Source organism: Syngnathus typhle, linkage group LG11 (genome assembly GCF_033458585.1).
Source record: "Syngnathus typhle isolate RoL2023-S1 ecotype Sweden linkage group LG11, RoL_Styp_1.0, whole genome shotgun sequence".
In the NCBI taxonomy this organism is placed as follows: domain Eukaryota; kingdom Metazoa; phylum Chordata; class Actinopteri; order Syngnathiformes; family Syngnathidae; genus Syngnathus; species Syngnathus typhle.
The window spans coordinates 6,510,860-6,538,647 of NC_083748.1; the positions used below are offsets into that span (position 1 = coordinate 6,510,860).

The 27,788-nt window shown below is 41.3% G+C and overlaps 1 protein-coding gene across 1 annotated transcript; it reads left to right on the forward strand.

Annotated features, from left to right (window-relative positions):
* On the forward strand, positions 1-27,624 carry LOC133162252 (guanine nucleotide-binding protein G(i) subunit alpha-2-like). Its single transcript, XM_061291328.1, has 9 exons — positions 1-699; positions 21,149-21,191; positions 23,275-23,416; positions 24,694-24,854; positions 25,614-25,742; positions 26,359-26,488; positions 26,610-26,763; positions 26,835-27,031; positions 27,109-27,624. Exons 1-8 carry the CDS (start codon positions 582-584, stop codon positions 27,023-27,025), a joined length of 1,068 nt encoding a protein of 355 aa, XP_061147312.1. The 5' UTR covers positions 1-581; the 3' UTR covers positions 27,026-27,031; positions 27,109-27,624.
* The last annotated feature ends 164 nt before the right edge of the window (positions 27,625-27,788 follow it).

Below are 27,788 nucleotides of genomic sequence, written 5' to 3' on the forward strand. Positions count from 1 at the left end.
ACGATTGACACATTACTAGTCGTACGGTGACTGCAGGCTGACGCCGTTTTTGCCTGTGGTGTGGAGGGGAACTTGACCGCGGCCCCGGGTGTGGCTTCTAATGTGACAAATCTCCGTCGCGTAGAAAGAATGCATGATGTTGCGAAGACAGTAGGACAAAGATTTCTCTGGGAAAAAAAATCAACAACCCTCCACTGTGAGCGTTCTTGCAGACTCTTTGATTGATCGCTTTTTGGAATACTTTTTTTTCCCTTTCTACGGAACTTCCGGAGCGTCTTTTCGTGAGTTTATCATGCACTGAAGGACGTGTTGAATTTGTTCAAACAAAACACAGTAGCCTGCCTTCTGGAAAACTGAAGTTTTTAGGGCTATTTTTTCCGAAAATAAAATAGACACTCATGCTGTTTTTGTGACCGGGCAAGTCGCTCGATTTGACGGCGGAAGGGGTTCGGTGATCCGCCCCTCACCAAAAAGGGAATTTTTTATTTTGTCCTCCCAAAGAAAGGCTTTGCGCCTCGTATTTTTCCCCCCAGGTGATTTTTCCCACAAAAGCAGCAGTCCTGAAGCGAGCACTCGGAACCATGGGCTGCACTGTGAGCCAGGAGGATAAAGCCGCGGCCGAAAAGTCCAAAATGATCGACAAGAGCCTGCGAGAAGATGGAGAGAAGGCGGCCAGAGAAGTGAAACTGCTTCTGCTGGGTGAGTCCACGCTCTGCCCCCGCCCCCTCCCCTCAAAGCACAAAACAAAAAGTTGAATGCCAATGAATGCTAATACCCGAATTTACTACTTTCATTCAGACCCTTAAACGTCTCACTAGTGGACAGCAGCTCTTTTTGTGTGCTTAACAATAGAATGACCTCTGACACTTGCACTCTATGGCCAGGCAATTGGCATTGCATGCACCCTGTGTGGCCTTGCACCATCTCAGTGGCTTGCAAAGGAACCGGTTGAGAAATTGGTCAAAGTTTGGAGTCTAAACACTCTCCAGACATGTTGGCTGCAAACCTGTTTCTTCCTCTTCTGTTTGGACAGATTAGTAAAAAGTTTGTTGGGTCAGAGACATGACAAGGTCTACCTGATAATAAGTTAGCTGCTGTTTGATCAGAGGGTGAACAGCCCCAACTTTTCCCAGAAATATCCAGACGAGAGCATGCTCACCTCGAGTCAAAACAAGTCAGCGGGAGAGTGGAGTCATTCCAATTCTTGCGGAATTCTTTTTTTGGGTCCAAGTAAGGGATTGTGAATGCCTCATTTCCATGCAGTCACATTGTGGTCAATCACTCTAATGTGTGTCTTTTACTTCTCTCTGAGATCAAGTAGCAGTTTTCTGCTAAGAACAGAAGCACAAGAACATTACTTTGCAGACTTTGTGTGAAATGAACAGATTCCCATTGGAAGTATTTCGGTTCCTGGCATGTCCCAATGGAGCGTATAGTGTTTATAGAATTTCACTTTTATGCCGGTTGGAAAAAAATTGACGTTGAGACAGGAATTGACAGTCAGCAACCCCGCGGGTGAGTGAGGACAGTAAAGAATGTCGGATTGTAAAGTCGAAGCTAACATTAGCGTCTTGCCACTTTGACTATGTTCTCATCATTGGTCTTTGAAGTTAGTACATGTAGTACAAAGTGTACATTTGAACAATGTGACTAGCAACAGTTTCCACACTTCCTTCTGGCACCAAGTATTGAAATCGGAGTTTGCCCTGCTCCTTTCAATTCCTGTTTGATTATCAATGCTCCACTGCGATATTTTAATATTTGTTTATCCTTTTGGTAGTCAACCACCATGCCGACTTGCATCCAATGTGTCGTTTCCTCCTCACTGTTGCAATTTTAGCAGCTTTGTGATCACAGCTTCCTTAAGTCGATTTGTCATCTCAGCGCCCAGACAGAACATTACAAAGCAAAGTGCGGAATAGAAAGGCCACGTTTTTCCTCTCGTGCGCTGTTTGAAGACACGGCTAGTTGTTAAGTCGTGCCCCCGGGTTAGAAGACTAATGATACACTCGGCTCTGTATTGCAGGTTTCATATCAGTAATTACTATCCAGCGGCGTGTGTGCGAGGACTTGACGAGGATTATTACACTGGAGCGCTTAATCCGAGCTCTGTTCATGAATTTTTACATAATGATGCTTGGTTTGCAGAAAAAGAAAAATTGGTCAATGACTTGTGGAGCTCACGTTACCGCTTACATTCCTGCACTTGGCAGTCATATATCGTGATGTCGCCCTTTAAGGGTGCTCGTCAGACCTCCCACTATTCTTTCCTGCCTCCGTTTAGCATCTGTGGCAGCAGCTGAAAAAACTCTCACTTCTTCCTTTGGCCACATCTCATGACTGGGACTGGGTCGTTGAGCCAGACGCTGATGTTGGACTTTTAAGAAATGTTGATCTTAATCGTTTTGTTCGTCCGTCCGTATAATGGATCGTTCCTCCTCTTTGAATTCATTTCGTTTTGGATCCGAATGATGTCTTCGTGTCATGAATAATGTCATTCACTACCATTGACGACTATAGACGTCAAACTAATATTTTAACTGGGAATGAGTTAATGTTCGGCCAATGTTCTGAATAGATGTTTCAAAATGGCACGTGTGCTTCAAGGCCCCTGGTTTGACAAAGTCATATAAAAAAAAAAAAAGCATTTCCTTCATTTTCAAAGAATACATTTTTAGCTTTCTAGGCAAAGATCATTGTGAGGATATGCGGTTTGGATGGGTAATAATGTTGCCGTGCCGTTGTTGAAATGTTTACAGGTTCCACAAACCAGTTGTTGTATAAACAAAACTTACAAATCAGTTCCAAGATTGTCGTGTAGTGCGCCTCTTGTGGCTGGAAATAATATTAAAATGTTGCCTTTTAAGGGGGCGTGCATTCACATCTGAAGGTCGGGGTTATAAAAAAGACTTGATATTTTTGTTTTTCCATCACTCTCCCACTCTGGATGTAATAATACTGGCTGGCATATGTCTTGTGAATTCCACCAGAGTTAATAGTAGTTCTTCATTGTTCATTTACAGTCATAACCACAAAGAAACTGAACAACTTGCGTCTGCATTTGTTTTGGCACAACAGAGTAGACAGAAAAGAAAAAAAAACCTGCCATGTGGGCATTTTTCTCAAATGTCAAGACTGTAAATGATGAGCTGAATTCAAAAGACCTTGTGACTGCTTATTTTGCTCACAGGAGTCTTATTATTGTGGTTGTGGTGTACTTTTAAAGTATCTTTAAAGCCTTCTTTGCACGTTGAAATGTTAGACTAAAGCTTGTCGCTTTAAATTTGAACTCCACCATGATGCGTCACCATGTTGAGTTGCGTGCAAACAAACGTATGTGCTGTCTTGTAATTTCACCAGAAAGGCTTTGATTGTTGTTTCCAGGTAAATACATTTGTTGATGTTACATGGACAATTCCAAATAATCAAATCCGCATTAATAGGTAGCGATCACTCACTCGCTCCCTCCCTCACTGCTTGCCAGGCCCTTGATTGATATCTAATCTCCTCCCCACTCAGTAATGGACTCACTAGGATTTTCCCATGATCATCTTCTTTTGGCTCATTATCCATTTCCCTTTTTTGCATAAATACAAAGTTTCTTGGCACAATGTTGCATTGTGAAAACACCAGCATGCAATCAGAGTGTTTCTGCATAATGCATTGTACACACACACAGACAGACTTGACTTGCAATGTTATGCAATTATTTTGGCATGCATGCGGCCTGTAGCACAAGTCAAAAGACACTAAAAATAAATTCCATGTTTTAAAGATTTATGTAGCCGTAGTGCAGAGGATGCCAACCTCACTTCGGTTTTCTGGATGACATGCGGCTAGTTGTGTTCTTTCAGAGACTGGAGACAACGGCCATTGACTTTATTCTCCACGGAGTCAGTGTCTACAATATTGACTGAGCCTACGTACTAATTAGCTGCTAGCAAGCGTCATGGAGAGTCGCTGAGAGTGACCATAGTCAGCCCCAAAATAAGTTTTTATTTTTTAAATAACTCTCAATTACTGAGCAAAGCTTCTTACAATGTCAGTGAAAGGAGCGGCAACATGGCCGTTCAAAGAAACTCATGGATTGTGCCAGTTGGCTCCGCCACCAGTGGCTCACTCTCTGTTATGCTGCCACGCCGCTTTTGTGACGCTTAAATGACTCATGGGAGGTGGGAAAACACATTTGCTCATTATCAATCTGAACAAAAATAGGCTCTAGATAAATAAAAGGGGACCGGTATCATGAACGTGCAATAATTGCTTTGTGGTTATTAGTGATACTTCCACTAAGGCAGTGACTCATTTTTATTTGCTAGGTGGTTTCACCTTCAGGCACGATTAATCGATTCCACATATTATCCATGATTATCCTGACATCAATTTTTGCTTTTGTTACCACTTGAACCACATATGTGTCTAATTTGGTGATGTGTTTTAAATTCTAGGGGCAGATGGCTTTGAATTCATTCATTTTTTTTTGTGTTGTTGTTTTTTCAATTTAAAAAAAAAAAAACATCTGCAAAATCCCTCTCACTTCCCGTTTCCTGTTCCTTTACCTCAGGACCCATTATGCCATCACACTGACTGATCTCACGTTCGGTCTGACTGAACTGAATATCCTTCCTTTGTTTTGAAACAATTGAAATATGAGTCAGATTTAACAAACAGGCTGCAAGAGGCCACCACTAAATGGATGCATGGATTAGTAGTTACTTACGTCAGCAGTCTCAGTATTTACCAGGCTAGTTCAAAGTCTGACATTGCATATGTAATAAAAAAAAAAAAAATGTTGCTAACTCAAATATCATCTAATTGCCATATCAGCTATTTCGAGAGACATTTCAGCCAATTAGGGCATTGGCCGATTTTCTCAAATCAACTGATGCTTCATGTTTTCATCCTTGTTTACTCAACAAAGTGTGCCAAAATTAACTGTGTGACGCACAAGATAGCAGATCAGCCGCTGTTAATGTGCCAGGCTTGGCTAGAGCAAGCACGACAGACGTAAAAAGCGGCGGTCGTATCATATCATCTTTTATATATTCATAAAATGTTGCAACAGTATGACAGACTCTAAAGCCTTATTTGGTGTGCGTGCCCTTTACATCTGAAAATAAGTGAAGGAAGAGGAAGTGGATACTTAAGCACATACGTTTGCGGATGGACTGTATGCATGCAAACGGAAAAAGGAACTGTTGCAAGAAGGAGAAGCTACTTAATCTCCCACCAAGTGAAATATTTTTTCGTACTCGAGGAGTGGCCTGTTCTGTAAATTCAAGCTTTTTTTGCAATGAAATTCAAAATGTTATTGGCTTCTCCCTACTACAAGAATCGATTTAAAAAGATATCTATCTGCGGCAGCCCGGGTTTTCCTATTAATAACTATCATCGTATCTGATTGTCACTCTGGATTGCGGACGAGGCCTCTGGATGAAGTCAAGCATAACCCGTATTTTTAAAGTACTCTGCATTCTTGAGGGTCCAGTGCTTTCTCTCCCATATAATTGATCAACGGAAATACCTCAGTCTCCATGACTACGTAAGACTAGACAGGGGAGGGGGGGGGGAGTCATTATTTCTCCCCATTTGGATGACCTGATGCTTGCAACCGATCTGTACGTACTTTCCCTCTTGTCGTCCCTATTTTGCCCCAGGGCCAGATAAACTATTTTGGTTTCCGCTCGGGACGTGACGAACGTTCATGCAGTCCTCCCTGCTGCAAGGCTGTTTATCTTAACAGAGCTCTGCAAAAAACACAATTCACACATCAAGTTCGTGTCCTGTGTCGCAAGTCCCCTCTTCCCTCCTCCGAATCATGCTTGCATGTTCAAGTTCCTTTGGGAAGTTTAGAATTGGGGCCTTTTCTTTGTGTGATCATATCACTAAAACCCGTACTGTAAGTAAACCATTATCCCGACTCACCCCTCCCACAGTCCATTTCCTCCTCCATGCCGTTATAAGAAATGAGCTCAGTTCGCTTCCCCCGCCCCCCCATTCCCATCCTCATCACTTTATCCTGTCATTTTCTGAGTCGGAAGGCCCGGCACTCCTGGACCCCCCCTTGGGGCCTGCACGCTCACACGCAGCTGAGACAGTACCCCAAAATGGTCTCGGCTGAGGGTGGTTCTTTCAAAGCCAGACACTCATGACAAAGGGTTGTTGTTTATTGTCAACACCCTTTTAGCCTGATTTTACTGACATTAGTTGTTTCTTTATAGCGATGCTTGAGGAACATGCACACAGGAGAACAAAGAAGCATTGTGTACCTAACATGATGTCATTATTGTGTGCTTAGAATCCAGTCTAATTCCTTATGCTTTTTTTTTCTTCACAATTTTGAAGAAACAACAAAAAATAATGAAATAGTTGGCGCTCTAGAGAGAAAAGTCATTCTGAATTGTGGCCACCATCATAACAAGTGGCGTGGCTAACATAACCAAAGCAGCAGGGGCCAGCCCATGTGCGGGTGTAGAATGCTGAGAATAGGTTTGGATGTCACACAGGGTGAACTTGGTGAAGTATGTTTTTTTTTTTTTTCAGGGGCGGGGGGCTTTAGGGTGGTTATGTTGTGACAGCTGCACCTGGCAAGACCAATTGAACGGTCAATTTGCTGCAGTAGAATTGTCTCGCTTCATTTCTTTACTATTGACAAGTTGACAGCATCAAATTCGTCAATATATTTATAAGCCTCATCTGACTTGTGATTTAACACCAACTAAAGTATACCAGTCACCCTGCTAAGAAATTCATGGAAACACAGAATTCCACAAATAATCTTTGTGATACGCGATAGTTGTATGTAATGGCCGCAAGTGAGGCTTTTGTGGTAATAACAGAATGGAAGCCATTTGCTATTTTTGAGCGAGGTGTGGCAAATTGATGTCACATTTTTTGCCACACTTTAGTTCGTGGTGCTGCTTTGGAGGCTGCCACGAACAAAAAAAAATGCTTTCAAACTGTTGTTTGGTTATTACACTTGGTGGAATTGTGTGTTGTTGTTTTTTTTGCTTGTCATTTTTGAGACATTGTGCAAAAACTGCCCATTCTCGAATTATTTTAATGAGGAAGCTGAGGCAAACCTGTGCAGTAATCATGCCGTCTAATTGTTATCTTGGCAAGAATTGGAGCAAAAACAAAGTGACTTCATATACAGTCTATGAACACACAATTGCATTTGTCATTTCTGATGATTGAGGCGTGACATCATTTCATTTTTGCAACTCATCTGCCACATCCTTTGTTAAGGAGGCTGCATGTAAAAAAGAAGTGGGCGCAAATCTTTTGTTTGACTGGCGGTGGAAACCGACACACCCTTCCTGTTCTACCCAGAAAAGTTTATTTAAAAAAAATAATGGCACAAAAATCCCACTAATTGTCAAGCAGGTTTTGTTGTCAGCTGGTTTACTAAAAAAAAAATTAGGAGTCAAGTTCAATGTGACTGGTAGAGGTGGAAGGTTTTGTTTAGTTGTTTGCCAAAAGCTATCTGGTCAAGGTACTTGTTTTGGTTGGTCAAAGGTTCTGGAAAGAATGTGACCGGCGTGAGGGCGCCAGTGTCAACGATGTTGCAACCACAGCGTGCATGATGTCACTCGCGTTTCCTGAAAGCTGAGTTTGAAAGCAAACAAACGAGCTGCAGTTTTCCAATAAGCAACGAAAGTTCAGCCGGTGGCAAGATAGAATTATTCATTCAAAATTTTTAGTCTCATCCAGTCGTCTTGAGTTTCTCTGAACTTTCCAGCACCAACTTTTAATTGGCGCACAGCACTTGAATTGGAATATTGGAAAATCAAATCTCTGATCTATAATGTACTAAGGTACATTTGTTTTTTCCTTTACCTTTTTCTCTGTCACTCTTTCTCTCAAACATGGCAGCTATAATCAACATGAGCCAAGTTTCATTTGCCATCATCTTACATAACAAATCGTGGAGTCAGAACACCTTTGGAGTAATTGACTTTGATTATCCTTTAATATTCTGGGCTGATTTAGCCCTTCAACTTGAATGGCGCTTAAAGAGTGGCTTATGGCGAGTTTTGTTCAAAGCCGGAGCTTAACCTCTGGATTGGACCATACTGCCAGAGCCTCATAAAAGCACACCGGGGGGGGTTCTCGTCACGGCTCACTTGAGAAATCAGCATTCTACAGCCACTCGCTTGCTATACCTGGTGGACATGTCAAGAATCTGAATGACTTGGATGTCGACTTATACGTGGGGGGGAAGCTCGTGTGGTCATTGAATAGTTTGTTCATTAATCTAGTAACTCTATTTTAAATACCATTTTTTTTCCATGTATAATGCGCCCCCATGTATAATACGCACCCTAAAAATGTCATGTCGATGCACCCAAATTTTGACTCCTACTTACCGTTTTTTTCCGTGTATAGTGCGCAATATTTTACTAATTTATTGTCCTAAAATCTGGGGTGCGTATTATACATGGGTACAAAATTTTTTTTTTTTAATTTATTTTTTTTTTTTTTTTTTTAAAGAAAGTCATGGTACAACAAAACCACTAACAGGACTGACCGACAAAGTCGTGGAACAAAAAGACAGGGTGACATTACCAAAGACAGGAACAGAATGACAGTAACACATGCAATGATCCAACGGTGAGCGAGGGGCAGACAGGACTTAAATACAAAACACGTTACATCGATTGAGGTGACACAGGAAGAGCGGGGTGACACGAACAGAAACTATGGCAACCTAGACACATAGCAAAACTGGGGACGAGACATGACAAATCTCCCCCGAAATAAAACTCACCTTTCTTCTTGTTTGTTGTCAATCGCGCATCGCATTCAGCCATCCTGCCCAACACACTTAGTAAAATTCATAATTGACGACACATCGTTTGATGCGATGGTGCAATCCTTGATGGTGTGTTATTGTCAAATATTGTTTGTTTTTTAATCTCCATCGCGGACCGGACGTCATACGGAGGCCGCCATTACAGATGCGCAGAACGGTTGCGCAAGACACGTCAGCTATATAAAGAGCGAGAGTTCAGTTCTCCACCTATTAGTTTCAATTCACAGTTTAATTAGCAGTTTCAATCAGCAAATAACAAAATGCGTATTACAGGTAATATTTTATTTCACAACACTTTGCCTTGTTCCTTTCGTCTCTGCTGTTCACTTCAAACACGCTCCATACGACCGCAATGCTCTTGTATCAGACGCTCGCTTGATCACCTGCTAGTTTGCCGTCTGTCACAATGTACCCTACACAAATCCGAAACATTTGTTGCGGCTCCGATTCACGACGAGGGGCAAGTTTTGGTTTCCAAGGGTGTTTTTATTCCTCTTCAACGTCTCTCCCATACAGAGCCGCCTCTTTCCCGTGTGCGGACGGAGCGCGGTGGTGCGTTTAGGGGTAGTCGGAGAAATCAACGCCAACAAAAAAAATGACATCCAGCCTAGTTAAGACCATACCAAAGACTATAAAAATGGGACCCATTGCCGTGTGACGATCTTTGGGACTTAAAAAAAAAAAAAAAAAAAAAAAAAAAAAAAATTTTAAAATTCATAAAAATTGGGTGCGTATTATACATGGGTACAAGCTTTTTTCCAGCATCAGCATGCCATTTTTAGGGGTGCGTACTATACATGGGGGCGCACTATACACGGAAAAAAACGGTAATTATTTCAGAAAAAAGATCATCTTTGGGAACAACCGGATGTTATTCCGGTCAGTCAGTATAGCAAACTCAATAGCGAAGAAATGTTTCGGATTTGTGTAGGGTACATTGTGACAGCAAACGAGCAGGTGATCGAGCAAGCGTCTGATACGAGAGCATTGTGTTCGTATGGAGCGTGTTTGAAGTGAACACCAGAGAAGAAAGCGCATCTGTAATGGCGGCCTCCGTATGATATCCGGATTTAAAAAAATAATAATAATTTAACCATGTATAATGCGCACCCCAGATTTTAGGACAATAAATTAGTTAAATTTTGCGCATTATACATGGTTAAAAACGGTATTCATATCACACGTGGAAAGGTCTGGGTGAATGTTATCATCGTTGCATTTCGATCATTTAAAAGAGGTTAGGCAATCTGGAAAATGTCTTCTGATTGAATATGTACTAGCTGTCCTTATTCACTCACTCGTCCATATGCAAAAAACATTTCTGTTTTCATTCATGAATTTTCCTGAGTGGAAGTGAAAAGGAAAAAAAATAGGAGTGCACTTCATTTTTTCTCTATTGCTTCATGATAAGTATCAGTTCCATTGGTCCACTTTCCAAATGATTCAAATGACTGATTTATTTATGTCAAATCTTCTCGTGTGAGGTCAGACAAAAAAAGATCTAAGATTAAAAATGTTTTTGCACCATGCCTTAGGTTCTAAAATGCATTGGAGCCTCTCTGTGCTGACTCAAGAGATTTCAACTCTGGACCTCTATGCAACTCTTGCCCAACAACAATCAATTCCATTTGACCAAATACTTAATCAATTATGTCCATCTCTAGAAAGCGGTATCTTTTTCTCTTACGATCCACACCAATTTGACGTACTCGATTTAGGTCTTTATGCGTATGAGGAGTGTTGTGTGCAAGCTTGGACAAAACTAGTGTGAAGAGAAAAGATGGACAGAAAGGGACAAGGGAAAGAAGGCCTGGGTGAGCATACTGAAAGAAAGGGGTGAGGTGTTGGCGAAAAGGGGGGGGGGGGTTTGCTGTATACACCAACGGAGGCGAAGCAGGTCTGGATACAGCCGAGTCGCTGGCAGCCACACAGCACTGAGGGCTTTATTGTGATTTGTAATTATGTGGTTTTCTGTGGGGCCTCAGCTTGCTGCGCTCCCACACTGAGGCCCTTTTTAGTTGGGGCATACTGAGTAAGAGAACAGAGAGAGGGCGGCGCCGGGGTCAACGTTAAATATTTCAGTTAAACCGCAAGAAGCGGGCATGACGGGAAGTAGCCGTGCTGGTCTTGTTGGATAATTCTAACTTTGCTTTTCTGGCGAGTCGGTGTTTCTCATTGTTGGAGCCTCCGACGTAATGAATCTATTGAAGCTGTGGCACCGATGTGGAGCCGCCATTCGAAAGGGTGCATGTGTGAAGAATACTAATGTAGGGAACAGGAAGGGCGGGGCTGAGACCGTGCGGTGTGTTTCCTGTGAGGCAGGAAGTGAACCGGGTCACTTTACAGAAGCAGTAGGAATTATTGCTCTGAGCTGCTGGGGCCGCCCGCTGCCAGATTCCAAAATAAACAGCTCAGTGGACCCTGACTTTCTTTCCCCTTCTGATTTTATAACATTCTTCTGATTAGACTATTGGATTAATTTACAGGATGTTCTATGATTTTTCAGTCTTTCCCTGCTCATGTTTTTCGCCAGAAGGTCATTTCACAGATGGAAAGAGCCGCAAGTGGGGGAGGGCGACAACCTTTAGTTCAGCATCAAACTGTGACCTTTACACTGCATAACATAAAAAAACATTAGTACGTAATGTAGATGACACTGTCCCTATCGATTTATTCTATTGATTATTCCATCGATCCATGGTAATAATAGTAATGTCATGTATATTAAAAAAAAATCTTATTTTGTTATTGTTTGTTACTAATAAAAACAAGTAAATGAAATTTAAGCAATATCACATACATGTCACATTGCTGGATGGAGAAAATATTTTGTTCACATCTACACAGTTTTAAATATACTGTCAATCTGAATGAAACAAGCCATTGTTCATGTTGTTAAACATACATAACTTACATACTACATAACGTACAGTCGTAAAAAAGTTGTACATGACGGCAATGCTTTTCCTCTCACCTCTTCAAGGTCTGAGAGTACTTCACAGTCCCTGACAATGGTAAGCGGCACATTTCAGATCAAGACTTCAAACTGTCTCAGCTGGGTTCACTGTGCCCCAGTTTTTGCCTCCAAGCGGTCCTTATTAACATAGATTGGAAGTAGGAAAATTGACCTAATATTAGCTCCGCTGCCTCAGTGCGAAGAAAAAGACCCATGCGTACCACCTGACACAATCTTCAAATTCTCTCACTTAAAAATCTTTATGAAGCAGATTTTGTCCTCCCCTAGAAATGTTAAGGCTAAATTCGCACAAAACTTTTCAATATTGGCAAAACCGCAGGCGCCTATACACTACATATGGGAAGTAAAATGAAAAAGAACTCATGGATTTAAGAGACGGACGCTTCTGAGGTGCCCTTGAGCTAGACACTTGATCCCGTTTAGTGCTCCGCCAACGCTTCTGAGCGATCAATCGATCGGAGCGTGGCTGCACAGGCTCTTCACGCTCAGTGGATCTCGCCTGGACAAACAAGAGACAAATAGTCAACAGTCTGCATGCGCTCGGCAATAAGAGCTTATCTTTGCTTTCGGTCAGCAAATGGATGAAAGCCGTCTCTAAGGAAATGACAGTTTGGGCCACTCGGCTTTATAACAGCTAATGTGTCATCTTTGCCCTCATGTTTGATAGCCGTATTCTCCATTATAGTCGTGACAGCTTTGGTTAACGGTGACATTCAGGCCCTGATAGTTCAGGCTTTCAGATTTGCAGTCTCTATAGTGATTATCGCTGGTGCTGAGTATGTTTGGAAAGCAAACCGGGCTTGTTTTGACATCGGATTCCACTGAAAGGAGGTGGATGAATAGGAAGGTTTTAGATCTGGTAAACGTGTAAAGGATATAAGTTAGCAACGAGGCTCGCACCTTATGACATGTTTTGCCCTGCTGACTGGAAATGTCCTGATCCAGTATCGGTGTCAGCTCCCGATCCGGTTCTTTTGTGAGTATTGAACAGAATTGGATTCAGTCACAGGATTCTGTTCCATGTGTTTTGGTTTATGGCTAAAATCATAACGCCAATATGTCTGCTATGCTGAATCACTTTTCACGACAACAAAACAATTTTATTTAATTTTTTTAATCAACCAGTATTGCCAGGGCTTAAAATGCAACAAATGAAACTATTTGTTTTTGTTATGACCTGACTCACAGTGTAGGTTTGTTCAATGTTTGCATGGGTTTGGGATGTTTTCAGTTAGCCTCAGTTGATTGCTCACTCCTGACCATCGCTGTGGTCAGCTGCAGAGAGCAGCCCTGAAAGGAAGCGGAATAAACAAAGGAAGAAGCAAGACAAACAAAGCTGCAACAGGCCTCTCCGCTAGCTCCACTAGTTTGCCTGCCACAAAGACTTCTCTGTGAGTGTGCTAATGCTCTGTATTCCTGCAGGGTACGTACCGAGACACACACACCCACACCCCCGAGCATGGTTGCGAGGTTTGAGACTGCCACTAAGGAAATAAAGCAAACCCGCCTCGAATGTTTTTTGGCCGCTATTTGATCCCAAAACCTGCTTACCATCCAAATCGTTAAGATGTTACCTGAAACACACATTAGGGAATAAGTTAATGGCTAGGTTGGATGACAAAAACATCATTTTATGATCATTTAACTTTTTCATATAATGACATTTAACAAGCCAGCCCCCCCCCCCCTCCCCTGCTTTTATTTTTTAAATCGTGTAGTTTAATGACCAATTAAAACAAGTCGCTCAGTTGGCCACAATTAGACAACACACATTTTGTTTTGAAAACCGCCTTGGCTACAAAATTGAAAAGCAAACTTCCCTGCTGTTTACGCTTGTCTTTCCGGGTGTCATGCAGTAGTTTTGTTGGACTCGAGTTCACAGTTCATGGCCTCGCCGACCTCACGAGTCAGTTCAACTCAAGGTTATTGGACGGCTATCGATGTCGTGAGGCTCGCTCCTCGGGGAACCATCTGTTTTGTTAAGCGATGCACATTGAACTGCCACTTCTAAGGCTTTTCATAAGACAGAAAACAGCATGCAAGAAAAGCTTTTTTTTTTTTTCATTTATAGCAGCTGGATTACTGACCACCATGTTGTTTACGCTTGTCATATCTATTTTTATGTGACTGGTCTTTCTTGTCTTGTACACGTGGCTGCCCCAACTTCCCCACCAAAAAAAAATAAAAAAATTCTTTTGACTTCCCATGAATATTATAAACCCGTCTTTGTATCCATTTACCCAAAAGCAAACTACAACCACAGCTGCAATGACTCGTCTGCAATTTTTAATCACAAAGCAAACCATGTGTGTTGACTCAAAGTTATCTTCAAATTCACTATCGGATATAACAAATTTAATGTGACACTGTCAAGATGTTCACAACATTAGTAATTAAAGGAACGAATTTGCTGGATGTGCTCACTTTGTTCAAGACGAATCAAGTTTCTTGGTTGAGGGATTTTAATAATGATTAATTGTGAGGCTGTAATTCAATGTACTTTCACATTTTGTATTGCCTCCCACTGGCAACAGTTTTACAACAAGTTTAAACTGCCGTTTCCTCACAACTGTGTGTTCTATAAATGTGAACTCCTTTCTGGGTGCAAGTTTTACCTTGTAAGCACTGTCTCAACTGTTGAGACACCCCCAATTGTACTCCTCCCCCCTTTTTTTTTTTGTTCCATTTCCTGTGCCTTTTTTTTCCTCCCTCATAGCTTATACGTTGAAGTTGCTATAGTTACAAAGAGGAAGACTTAACTTTGGTTTCCTGTGGTTAAGTGTGGCTGCTTTTGTAATTCTTTGTGACTTGCTCACTTCAGTTTGTTTCCCACATGTTGCCGTTCATTCAGTTTCATGAGTCATAATCGACAATACAACTTGGCTAATTTGACGTACACCATTTTTTATTTTCGTTTATCTTGCTATATAGTAGGTTATATCTTAAGGCCTCGAAATTACATTTGAAAGGTTTCGTATGATATTCAATTCAAAGTCAGAGATCTTTGAAGAGAAAAATGCTGAATGATGTTTGCTGTGTCCTTGCGCTGGTCTATTAGACTTTTTAATGTCTGCAAACTTCAAGGCCAGAACATCGTCTGATTTTTCGGCCCGTCATCACAAGCAACCTTGCTCACCTCGGCCCCTCTTTGATCGATGGCATTTCGGTTTTAGTAATTATACCACACGGGAGTGGCAGGCTGGTGACTGCCAGAAAGTACATGATGCGTAGACTTTAAACATTAATTCCGATTAATTTCACTTTGTTGAGGAATTGGTTCTGTTTTTTCTGTTGTTTTTTTAAATAAAAAACGAGTGATATTATTGCAACTTAAATCACTTAGTTGAGAAACTCCTTCTCGGTCGTGCCTGTATGTTCTTATCATAGTGCCCCCTTGTGGCCAAGCAGCACACACCGAAATAAAATGAATATCGACTAATTGCCTTATTCATTTCAGTAGGTCAAGACGATTCTGGTCATGTAATGAATTGTACTGTTTGATCGATTCTTGGTTACTTTTGAGCGGTTGAAGCACTGACCAGCCTTAATTAAAATATTAATAAACTTGACAGTTATTGCTTTTGCCATTAAGTAAAAATTTGCACCACGATTCCTCCCCAGCCCGTTGCTTATTTTCCGATGGCACTATTCATTATTCATCATACAATTGCCCGATCCTTTAAGCCCGAATATGTCAGTGTGCACGTTGAAGTACAATTGTGGGGTGGGGGTAATATTGCGCCAAATGGCTGTATAGCATATATAATGCATCAGCAATACATTTGCAGTCTTTCATATTTCATGATGCAGCAAGGATTCATCATTGTATGTCGACTCAGCACAACATACAAGTCGCCTCATCGGCTGGATCATACATCGTTGCTTATTTCATGACAATAGAACGTCTGCCACATAATTAAACAACCTGTTGCTCATTTTCACCTTCATCCCAGAAGAGTTTTTTTTCACATTAAAAATGACCTCATAGCCATAAAAAAAGAATCATGTTCTCAGTGTGTTACTGATGGCCATCCAGACTGATCATCTTTTATTCCCCACACACATCTGATTTTTTGGGATATATTTCCTATTCATTTTGGATAACACCAATGTAATCCCTTGTGCGTGCATATCCTCAATTTGCAATTACCTTTGAGTATTCATATCCAAGTGAGCCTGTCTAGCAAGACGTGCACAATCATGTCAGAGTAACACAAATACAACCCTGACCCCGCCAGATGCTTGCAAGCCCAAGGCCTGATTCAAATTAGAACACGGAAGGTGTTCAAATAAAGCAAGGTCAAAACAACAAACATGCAGATAAAGGCTTCCAGAAAATCAATCGATATGGTATTTATTGATATTATTGATACTAATCATTTTGACATATTACATTCAAAACAATTTACCGTAATTTCTGGACTATAAGTCGCCCCGGAGTATAAGTGGCACCAGCCATAAAATGCCCCAAAAAACATATATAAGTCGCATTTTGGGGGCCAATTTATTCGACAAAATCCAACACCAAGAACAGACATGAACGAGCAACAACAGGCTAAACGATACGGTATGCTAACGTTACAAACACAAACGAGGAGCTGAGAACGGGCCTGGCGTAACATTCAGTTATTTAAAAAAAACTATTACATAAATAACGCGTTTATAAAACCACCTGTGTCACTCCAATTCATTAAATCCATCGATCAAATTTCTCGTCCTTTATGTCATCCTGGTGACAGAGGACATGTCCAGAGGATATGGCGCTTTAAAGTGTTAATTACATTATTTGATTTTTTTTCTCTATTTTTCATGTTTTGAATATGTTCAAGATAAAGATATCAAAGCATGTGAAGTGATCAACTATACTAAAAATAATAAGTGGTCAACTATACTTGTAAGTAAGTGATGTGTTAATGATCAAGTAAAAACTTGTGAAAAAAAAACATATATAAGTCGCTCCTGAGTATAAGTCGCCCCCCCACCCAAAAAAAACGTGACTTATAGTCCGAAAATTACGGTACCAATGATTGGGAACGTCTGAGATGGCTGCAGACCTTCAGCAGCCTTCGGTTTGACGCTCCTTCATTCAATATGAATTTGCACCATCTGGCGAGCCCCGTTGTCACTCCTGTTTACAGCGCCGTCAAAGAACATTCCGAATTTAGAATGGAGAAGCACCTTGAATCAAAGCCGAATATCAAAGTTATCAGTGGTTTGGCTCCTCCTTCTGTGTTTGGAACTTTTCTCCTTCGCTGGCGTCCAAGGCCGAGGCTCGGGTCATTGATTTGGCCGCTTGACTGAGTGACCTCGCTCAAGTGTCCCATCAGGTTCTCCAAAGGCCATACCTTTCTCGCTCTCCTTCACCTTTCAGCCTCCTCATCGCCTTTACTGTCTCCAAGATTTATAGCTTGCTACCTCACTCGTCACGACATGCCGTCACCGTCTTCTCTCGGGACTAAAAAGCTGCACGTGACCATTTTCTTGACCTTTATGTTTGTCGGTGAGACAACAATGCTTCACTTAGCATTTTATTTCAACTCTGCTTTCGATTGCTAATTCAAGCTAGTTTTTGCAGGTGAGTACGAAGTAACTTTTTTTGTACTTGTCGATAATTTTAAAATTGAATATTAGTCATCTTAATGACTGGAGTGGAACATTTTCGACAAACTAGAGTCTCAGCTTGTTTAATTATTATCGACAACAGAGCATTCACATGCAGTCAACGTAGCAAAAAAAGCTCAATTAGGATTTAAGAATCTTGAAAAGTCAACACAATCATTTATTTTAATGATCTACTGTAAATGCTGCCAAAATTGCGCATTTCAATTCTTCCAACCAATGCCGCCATTTTCATCATCATTATTGTAGCTAGCTTGTGCGTGTGAGCCACAAAGCTGTTAGCATTTTAAGCCCACTATTTTCAAACACGGTTACTATTCCGAACATAACCGCACATACAATTTGCCTTTCCTGTTCGTCTTTGGTGGCAGTCTGCCCACAACTGAGTGTTCTTATTTTTCAATGGTTTCTGGTGAATTCTGACAACGAAGAAATGTCATCACTGGAAAGCATCAAACTTAATGCCTTCATCAATCTTGTCTTTGTTTTGTCATTCAGACTCGATCTGATCTCGCCTCTTTGGCAGCAGTTGTCAGTGAGCTGTCCAGACTTGCTCTTTGCCCCAGGCATCGGAGCCATCTGTTGACTGAATTTCTTTGTCCCCTATCTATCAAAACCACAGTTATGTTGCGTATACGCTCATAACTCTTACGTGCCAGCTGCGTCTATTTCCTTCTTAATAGGATATCACGAGGAAGTGGTGCTCGAGTCTTTGGAAGGTCTCCGATGTAAAGTCTATGTAGCTCATTAGTACGCCATTGATACTCTGATGGGTGAAGTTTGGGAAAATGAACTTCATTGACATACAGAATTAAAAATTATGGAGATGAATGAAGCTTATTAGCTCCACGAGAAGCAGTGTTGGAAAGTGACAAAGCGAGTCTTAGGCATATTTTCATTACCGATGCAGGAAAAAGGGCTGAAAAGGTACAGAGGTCAGAGGCTGCTTTACAAGATGCTGACCAACTTAGTTGCTCGTGCGCATGATGATGTCTTCTCTTATCAGGCTGTTCGGTGTTCATTTAAGGGCACGTCGACTCTTGCAACTTTCACGATGTGTACATGCTGAGCCATCGCTGTCTTAAGATGAAAGCCGAAAAGGGTTCAGAGCAGGAAAAATTCATATTCACAGTTTTGCATGTACTTAATCATTTCCTGTATCTAATTCACTCCATCTTTTTTGTGTACTTCTCGGTCATGACACCTTAGGTATTTCTCCGTAGCCAATGAATAATCTTGCAAAGTGTGAGTAACCAGTAGGAGCCATTGCGGAGTCTGGGATGATGAAGCATCAACAGCGGGGCCCGTGTTCTCTGCTCGCAGGGGCCCAACACTGCCGCCTTTGTGTCCGGGCTCCGCCGGGATTGCTCAAAACAACCTGCGCGCGTTTTTTTGTGGCCGGTCGCAGGATGCTGATGAAATTAGCGGTCAGTGCAGAAAGATAAAAGAATAAAACGATTATTTCAAGATAATGAGGAAAGGCCTTGGCACAGAAGAGTTGAACGGTGACCTCGTTTCTTTCCCTCTTTCTCCTAACCGACTTTCACTAGAAAGCATGCAAGCATGCCAGCGTTTGTCAATGAGTTACTGTGTGCTACTTGTTTTGGTTTTTTATTTACAGGGGAAGCATATCTGTTTTCACAGTTTGTATCAGATAATTATATCTCCTCAAGTTCATCAACGAGGCATTTGTTTTGGTGAAAATGTATTCCCAGAAGAAGAAAAAAATATATAGGCCCTGACACCAATTTCACTAATCAACATGAAATTGAATAGACAGGATGATGATAATATATAAAAACAATGCTTAGAAAGTAGCTGTCTAAATCTTAACGTTGCCTACTTTCGTTTTTTGGAAATGCACAGTATAAAAAGGTCATTTTATTTAAATAAAATAAATCCAAACTGGAAAGATGTCCTGCTGTCAGACTCCCCATCACATATTTTTGGCACGAAACCCCAAGCATCTGCTAATGTCCCCGTTCATCTCACATTAGAGACTCCTGATTTTGTTACCAGGTCCCATCTCTCATAATAAATATCTCTCCTTGAGTTTTGCCTCCATTAATAGCCGAGTCGGGTCCTTCAAGAGGCCGACAAATTGTGTTAGCAAAGCACGCACGCATGAGCAATTGTTTGAAGCCTTTTACTTCCAGCTCATGTGAATGAAATATTTAAACCATATACATCAAAACACTGGATTTGAACTTTCCTCAATGAAAGCAAAATAAAGTACATTTGACACCATTTCAACTGTAGGGGAAATGTAACACTCAATACTTTTGGACTCCTTGAATTGTTAAGCAGCCAACAGTTATTTTTCAGTATTTGTGTGTTTCTTGATATGCATGCTTGTGCATGTGTGCACATTTATGAGAGTCCTTTCCTATTAGTCCCTCAACAATATAAACAAATACAAGCGGAATTGTGGATGGTCGCGCATGAATGAGGTAGCTCATTTCCTGTGTGCACAATAACACAAGATGCTCTGTTTTGTGTCCATCTGCCGTCAGACTGAATAATAAACTTTCTTTTTCCATTCGCCCATTTAGCACTCATTTTTATCGTTAATTGACACTTGGAATGAAAAGATGCTGCTAGTCGCATGGAACGTTTCTTTCGCCTCTTGTCCATCCTGCTTATCAATATGGCCGTCTGTTCAGCAAATGGATGAGTGCGTCATTTAGATTGTCATCTGATTCTTTGTGTACAGTTGGTGGCCGCAGCATCAGCTACGCCTGTTAATAATGGTTCTAATTAGCTTGATAAGAATTTTATTATGACATTCTGGATAACAGAGGTGCAGTTTGATTGTCACTGCCACAGAGGACTTATTTAACAAAGGATGTGGTTGTCTTCATGGTAATAAAAATTGCTAGTTTTTAAAAGTGAACACAATTTGCAATTTTGGTATTGACACTTGAAGGCAGTGTTGTCTTTGCCGGCCAAATAAAATGATGTGGCGGGCTGTATCTGGCCCCCGGGCCTTGGGTTTGACACCTATGACCACTGCAAACAACAACCTCAATAGTAAACCCTTTCTGGGCAATGAGCATTGATTAATATCTCAACTGCTCTTCTACTGGATCTCGGGGTTCTGTGACTTAATCCCATGCGACGTCCATGCATTTCTAAGCAGGCAGCATGTTGTGGTCCGATAGAAGAGTCTGATCTCCGATTCCATATGTAAGTCAGAGCTGACAGCTGTATGTGCAAAGCGTCCTGGCCCATTCCTACCCAGAAGCTCCCCTGTGGATGTCTGACTTGTAAGGTACATTGAGGGACTTTACCCTGGGCTAGTGCACTGACAGGCACACCCACGCACGCACGCACGCACGCGCGTGTGTGTGTGCTGGATTCCTTGTGGCAGATGAGCTCCCTCTGGTCGCCCTGGGCTGTCAGAGTAAACATAGCAGAGGGCAAGAAAAGCCTTTTTCAGTCCAAGGCATTGCCATTAAAATAAAAAATGATACGTGATTTGGCTGGAATGAAAAGAGGATTGTCGCTGCTGTATGTCGGAACTTAAAACGGGCCCAAATTGCGTTTTGAATTCATAGCTAGCTGGAACTGTGATGGGTATCCAGTGAGCAGGATGTTGTGAGAGCAGGGAGGTAGAAGGAGGGTAGACGTTCCAGATGGGAGACGGACGGACGGACGGCCTCTCGGGTGGACTGTTTACATTTCACGTCTAACAGGAGCGTATTTTTAATCTTTGCCTGTTTTTGTTCTCTTTGCAGGTGCTGGGGAGTCTGGAAAGAGCACCATTGTGAAGCAGATGAAGTGAGAGACTTGATTTCTTTGCTCTTGTTTTTCCTTCCTCTAAGTCTGACAAGTAATTGCATTGTTTGAATCAAGTCGGAGATACTTGAGATACTGTACGTTTTTTTTTTAAGCCTAGCTGATACAACAATGTAAAATATAAAGACTGAGAAGCTTGTCATTATCTTTATCTGAGTTTTTGATTGCTTTAATTCAACGTTTACATCGTTCCCACAGGCCCCCCCCCCCCAAGTGAAACATCCTAGCTCCGCCAGTGAGACAAAAGGCCATTTCCAATGTCCACTTCTTAACCATTTGTCTGTCCCATTTGATCAACACCAGAAGAACTTTATTCACATTTCCCCCCCTTCTTGACTAAATAAGTTAATATCCCAGAAGTGTGATTGGTTTAAAGTTAAACTGTGATTATTGTTTATATCTTCGGAGACTCGTATGCCGCTTCTGTTTATCTACCATACCCCTTAACGATTTAGAAAAATAATCAAATTGGGATTTAATAAGTTTTTTTTTTTTTTAAGCTCCTTTTCCACAAGTCATAAACATCAAATTTATTATACGAAAATATTTTGGTCTTTCGGATTATGCTAACATAAAAGCCGATGAACCATGAATTAATGAGTTCATTTATTGATTTTAATTAGAGTTGTTCAACACGTGTACAAGTACAGACATTTTGTCTGACTCCTCCTCCCCAGAGGCTCATACCAAGGAATGTTCCCGCTATGATAATTGCATTCTTTAGTTCTCATAAATTAAATACTTTGTAGTTGGGCAGTCATTTTAACCTTGCAGAAACATTAAAAAATCATTGTCGAACATAAATACAAAAAAAAAAAACAATCAAAACTGCTGACTACTTTCATTTATCCTGTAATTGATTCAGCAGGCGTACTTTGTTTCTAATAGAAAACATTATAGGAGCCAATTGTGAAGATAAACTGAACAAATTGAACCGCATCTTGGCTTGCTGTGAGAAAGTGTAAATCCAACCAATTTATAAAGAAATGCTCCAACGTCTACTGACAAGGACGACAGATCAATTTTTACTATTTATGTTTTGGACAGAGCGCACTATTTTCTATTGGTTTTGCCCTATTTCTTCAATCAATAATAAAAACATTTTTCTGCAGCTCTACAAGGATAAACGGTAATATATTCCGACGATGGCAGGAAAGCTAAATTGTAATACTCCCGTGCGCGACCACGTGATAGTTGAATATTTTGTGCGCTGGGGTTTTAAATGTGTCACAATCAAGCCAATCAAAGCGACACTTTTCAAAGTATTGTTTGCTTGAAGAGGGAACACTGGGGGGGCTTTCAATCTTCTCCGTGGGCTCGCTTGCATTTTAATGAGGTTTCATTTAGTTGGGTGCATGGCTTGCTATTGAGCATTCTGGCTGCACTACTGGATGACGACAAACCAGAGTGGATGCTTATTTTCTTGTGAGCCTCTGCACCTTTTCTTTCTGTCAGTCTCCTCGCTCGCTCGTGCGAGGAACGTAGCTCATGTTTATTTCAGGCCTGCTGGTCAAGGCACCTCTATCATATCATAATGTTATTTATTTAATTTGATTTAATTAGTTTAACAATTCTTCCTTGTTGTGTTTTTTTTTTTGCATAATTCTGCAAATATTTACATGTTCATTTGTAAACATGAATCATTTTGAGATAGCTTTACATTCCATGAGGAGGTTTTGTTGATTTGTTCACTCCATCAAGTCCAATTTTGTGTTTGTTAGTCCGTCATGGGCCTTTTGCTTGAGTTTGTTCTGTAGCGTGATACGAATCTGCCACCTTTAAATGCCCGATCGAATTACTTAAAGCCTCGTCGCAATTGATCCGTACAAATTCAGTCGATTGTGTTACATGGATTGTTGAATAATCGAGTCTTCAGGCAGTTGAAGCAAAATGGCTTGGCTTTAACCAGCCGATGAGATGTTGATTCAGTCTCACAACATGCCACTTTGCCACAACATTGTTACTTTTGATCATGTAAAATATGTGATGATTCTGTAATGTTCTCACCATTAAATAAAAATACTTTTGTGGTTTCTAACCTCTTTTTGTTGGTGTTGTATCCCAGGATTATCCACGAGGATGGCTACTCAGAAGAGGAGTGTAAGCAGTATAGAGCAGTTGTGTACAGCAACACCATCCAGTCCATCATGGCCATCATCAAAGCCATGTCCAACCTCAAGATTGACTACGAGGAAGCTGGAAGGGCGGTAGGGGACAATTCTTATTTGTCTTGTGTCAGTTGGCTATCTGAGTGAAGCTGACCTGATGCGTTATAAGAATGAAGCGTAAAATACATCTTCAGGGAACCTGCTGGTGTGCAATGTAACTTATCTTCACCGCCTGGAAATATAATCTTTTCTAATCACCATCAAAGCTGCTCTCTTGCCTTCATCTTTAACACCCATATCGTGCCCCGAGGATTTTGCGCTGCGGAATTTACACACCAGCGATTCTCTCTCAAGGGAAACGTGACAGTCCCCACCAGGAAGTCAAGTGTGAGATGTCGATTTTTTTCTTTTTTTTTTACACTGCGTGTTCTGCCCCCGCACGTGTGCCTGTGCCGCTTCGAGAAATTGTAAAGAACGAGCTTTCAACAGGCGACCACCCTGGGATGCGATGAAAAGATGTGAACAATATAAGAAAAAAAAGAACATATATTGAACCTGCTGTGTGAAACACACAAACACACAAACACACAATTTAGCATTTTCATAGAAAAGAAAGACTCCTTTCATTTATTCAACCTTGTCAACATAATTGACCAGAACTGACATTTGCTGACAGATGCATTGCATACATTCTTTGAAGAAATAACTGTTTTGGCTGATTTGAAAAATGTTCCGTCTTCTTGTTTAATTGTATTGTAGCGTCTCACAAACAATGTTGCTAGTTGACAGTTGTCAACGCTCAAGGAAATAACTGGATGCAATTCTTAATGTACGTCAAATGTACAACTCTAATAGTCTATTATTTGTAAAATATTAAGTAAAAAAATAAGCGGCCCTCATATTCATCACAAATTCACTATTTCTGAATGAAATTCAAATTTTTGTTTTGGGACTTTTGCAAATAGTCTAATATAGGAAGTTAGTGGCTTCGTGCTTATCAGTACTTCTCTTTTGTGGTTTGTTCAATACAGTCAGTTTTTTTTTTTTTCTTCAAATTGGCATGTTTTCGCATCAACCAGATGTACCCTGATTAATTTCAGACTCTAATCAATAAACTATTTTTAGTTCAGTGTTTCTTTTCAGTCTGGTCTGCAGCCGGGTGTGTGAGAATTGCTACCTGTTCAAGCTTATTTTAAATTCATGAGCAAGCAAATTAAATCTGATTGAGGTAGCAGTAGTGACCCCCCGCTAAATTTTTATTCTTGATTTGAAAAGCTGCATTGGTCTTGATTGCTTCATTAAGGTTAATCTAGCTTCTCTTCATCCCAGAGAATGTCATCCTGCAATGATATGTTGTGTTTGTTTTGTGTTGTCAGGACGACGCCCGCCAACTGTTTGCCCTGTCTGCAGCCGCCGAGGAGCAAGGCATCTTGCCGGACGACCTGTCAAACGTCATCCAGCGACTTTGGGCCGACGGCGGAGTCCAGAGCTGCTTCACAAGAGCCCGAGAGTATCAGCTCAATGACTCTGCTTCCTAGTGAGTGACCATTCCATCCAGTCAGCAGAGTGCGCCCTGGACTGGTCGCCAGCCAATCACAGGGCAAATATAGTCAAATAACCAGATAGGAACATTTTGCCTCATCAAACATGTTTGAAGCTACCATACGACCCAAACATATGATATCAGTTGTTGGAGGTAATTTTATTTTTATTTACACTTATTTTATCAATTGATTCATTCAAAATAAAAATGATAGTGGTTGTAAGTAAACTCTAAACACTAATTCTGATACATTTAATTTGGTCTTTAATTTGATTAAATTCTTGTTTTTTTAATTAAATTATTTACACATAACATTTTAAAAAGTACAGAATTTATTTATTTATTTATTTATTTATTTATTTATTTATTTATTTATTTATTTATTTATTTATTTATTTATTTATTTAAATGACTGACCTGGCCCATCTGTCTGCTCTGAAAATCAAATGAGGCCCTTGAGCACAAATGTTCACCCATCCAAGCCTTAAATCGAGATTTCACCCAGTGTAATCGCTCCAGGTAAATATAGACTCCTGCTATTGGATCATTAATTTAAACCGGACTGTTTGGTTGTCAGTGTGCTGGTGATGTTGTTGCCCAGCCAGTTTGAGCTACTTTCTATTTTTCTCACGCTTGTGTGAGGGGGCTGGGGGAAGTACGTGAGGCTTTGAATTGAAGGAACCTTTCCATCCATTCCAGTGCACACCACACGATGAATATTAACAGTTTTTCTGCTTTCCTTCCCCCACCCAGCTATTTGAACGATTTGGAGAGGATAGCCAAGCCTGATTACATCCCCACCCAGCAAGATGTGCTGCGAACCCGAGTCAAGACCACAGGCATTGTGGAAACACACTTCACCTTTAAAGACCTGCACTTCAAGTACGACTCTTCCCACCACACCATACACTTGGCCAGGCTACTTATCAATAGGTCACACACCCATGCATGGCTTCTTAAAAAGCTGTGCGTAATAATTAAACCTCATAATTGTGTCTGGTTGTCTTATTTTGGAGTGAGAACATAAAACAGCTGCAACTTGTGTTTCTATTGGCTGAGGCCCTTTGAGTTCCCGTGCACACACAAAGCGGCAACTATGAACCCTTCTAAAGTGTGTCAGTATTATAATGAGCTGTGCTTACTCAGCCGGGAGCTTGTCTTTAACAAACCAAAGCGCGCTCGTGAAAAGTGCTTACCTTGATCGCCGCATCATCAAACAGCCTCGCTGGTGTCCTCACTCCGCCTTCAGCAGCTGGAAACGCTGCACATGAGCACCCTGAATGCACGCAGCATCATGAATAAGTCAAATGAGTTGAAAAATATACCGGCACAGCCTTGTGTTGTTCTCAAAGCAGCTGCTCACAAAGAGGAAGTGTTGACAAGTCTGCAGGAGGAGAACATGGAAGCCGTATGATGTGGCTCCTGCACGCTTGCCATCTTGGTTCCCCCCCCCCAAAAAAACACTTAAAGGTTAGATGTGCGTGTTGTGTTTTTCCAGGATGTTTGATGTTGGAGGCCAGCGCTCTGAAAGGAAGAAATGGATCCACTGCTTCGAGGGCGTCACGGCCATCATCTTCTGTGTGGCCATGAGCGCTTACGACCTGGTCCTGGCTGAAGATGAAGAAATGGTGAGTTCGCAACATGGCAGCGGTGCACCTGATCTAATTCCAATCTTGTGATGGTGGTTATGTTGTTAGGTTTTCAATGATTGTTCCTTTCAAAAATGTCTTTCAACTTTGTCCCATCCAGAACCGCATGCACGAGAGCATGAAGCTGTTTGATTCCATCTGCAACAACAAGTGGTTCACGGAGACCTCCATCATCCTCTTTCTCAACAAGAAGGACCTGTTTCAGGAGAAGATCACCCAGAGCCCCCTGACCATCTGCTTCCCCGAGTACACCGGTATGGAAACTCAAGTATGGTGTTTCTAATATTTTGGTGCTGAGCGTCAATCTGGTCGTTGCCCCATTCAGGCCCCAATAAGTACGAGGAGGCGCAGACGTACATCCAGACTAAATTTGAGGACCTGAACAAGAAGAAGGACACCAAGGAGATCTATCCCCACTTTACGTGCGCCACCGACACCAAGAACGTGCAGTTCGTGTTTGACGCCGTCACCGACGTCATCATCAAGAACAACCTGAAGGACTGCGGCCTCTTCTGAGCGCAGGTGAGCGTCAGGAGCAAGAACCGTCCGTGTGCCGAGTCAGCATATTCACGGCACTCGTTGTTTGTGTTTCTTCGCAGAGGAGCTCTCGTAGAACTGAACGTCCATCTTGAACGACTGCACTGGCCGGCCACCATCTCGCTTTTCCTCCTGCAAGAGACTGCCAAGCCCAGCAGCCTTGCAGCGTGTCCACTCGATGTCTTGCGGCTATGACCACGAAATCAGCATTTATTCGTAATTTCTATTTTTTGTCAACTTCTTTAATGTTTTATATATAGATATATAGATATATATATATCTATATGTATATATATAAAACAAATTGCTTTCATTTTCCTTATAGCGAGTCCCATTATTCAGTTTTTAATCACATCAATCTTATTTTTAAAGAGAAGAAGCACACACCTGGACTCCAGATATGATTTATATCGGAATTGTTTTGTTTGTTGTTGTTGTTGTTGATAACGTTTACATAGGTTCATCATCATTCATAGCTTGTATTGTTCTGCATGACTCAACATGATGGCTGTTAACTCTTATTAGTTATCTGCACAAATGATCTAACATTCCTACAGAATAAAAAGTATTAAAAGGCAGATGAGACGGCGACGTTCTTGCTCAAATTTAAAAGTATGTAGCGAAATAACTTTGTGTCACTTTTTATACTGTAGTAGCCGCTTTGTTTGTGGGTGTGACTTGACTTTTGTTTACAACTCCTTTCCCCCCCCCCTTCCCCATTCTCTCCCATTATTCTTCCTTG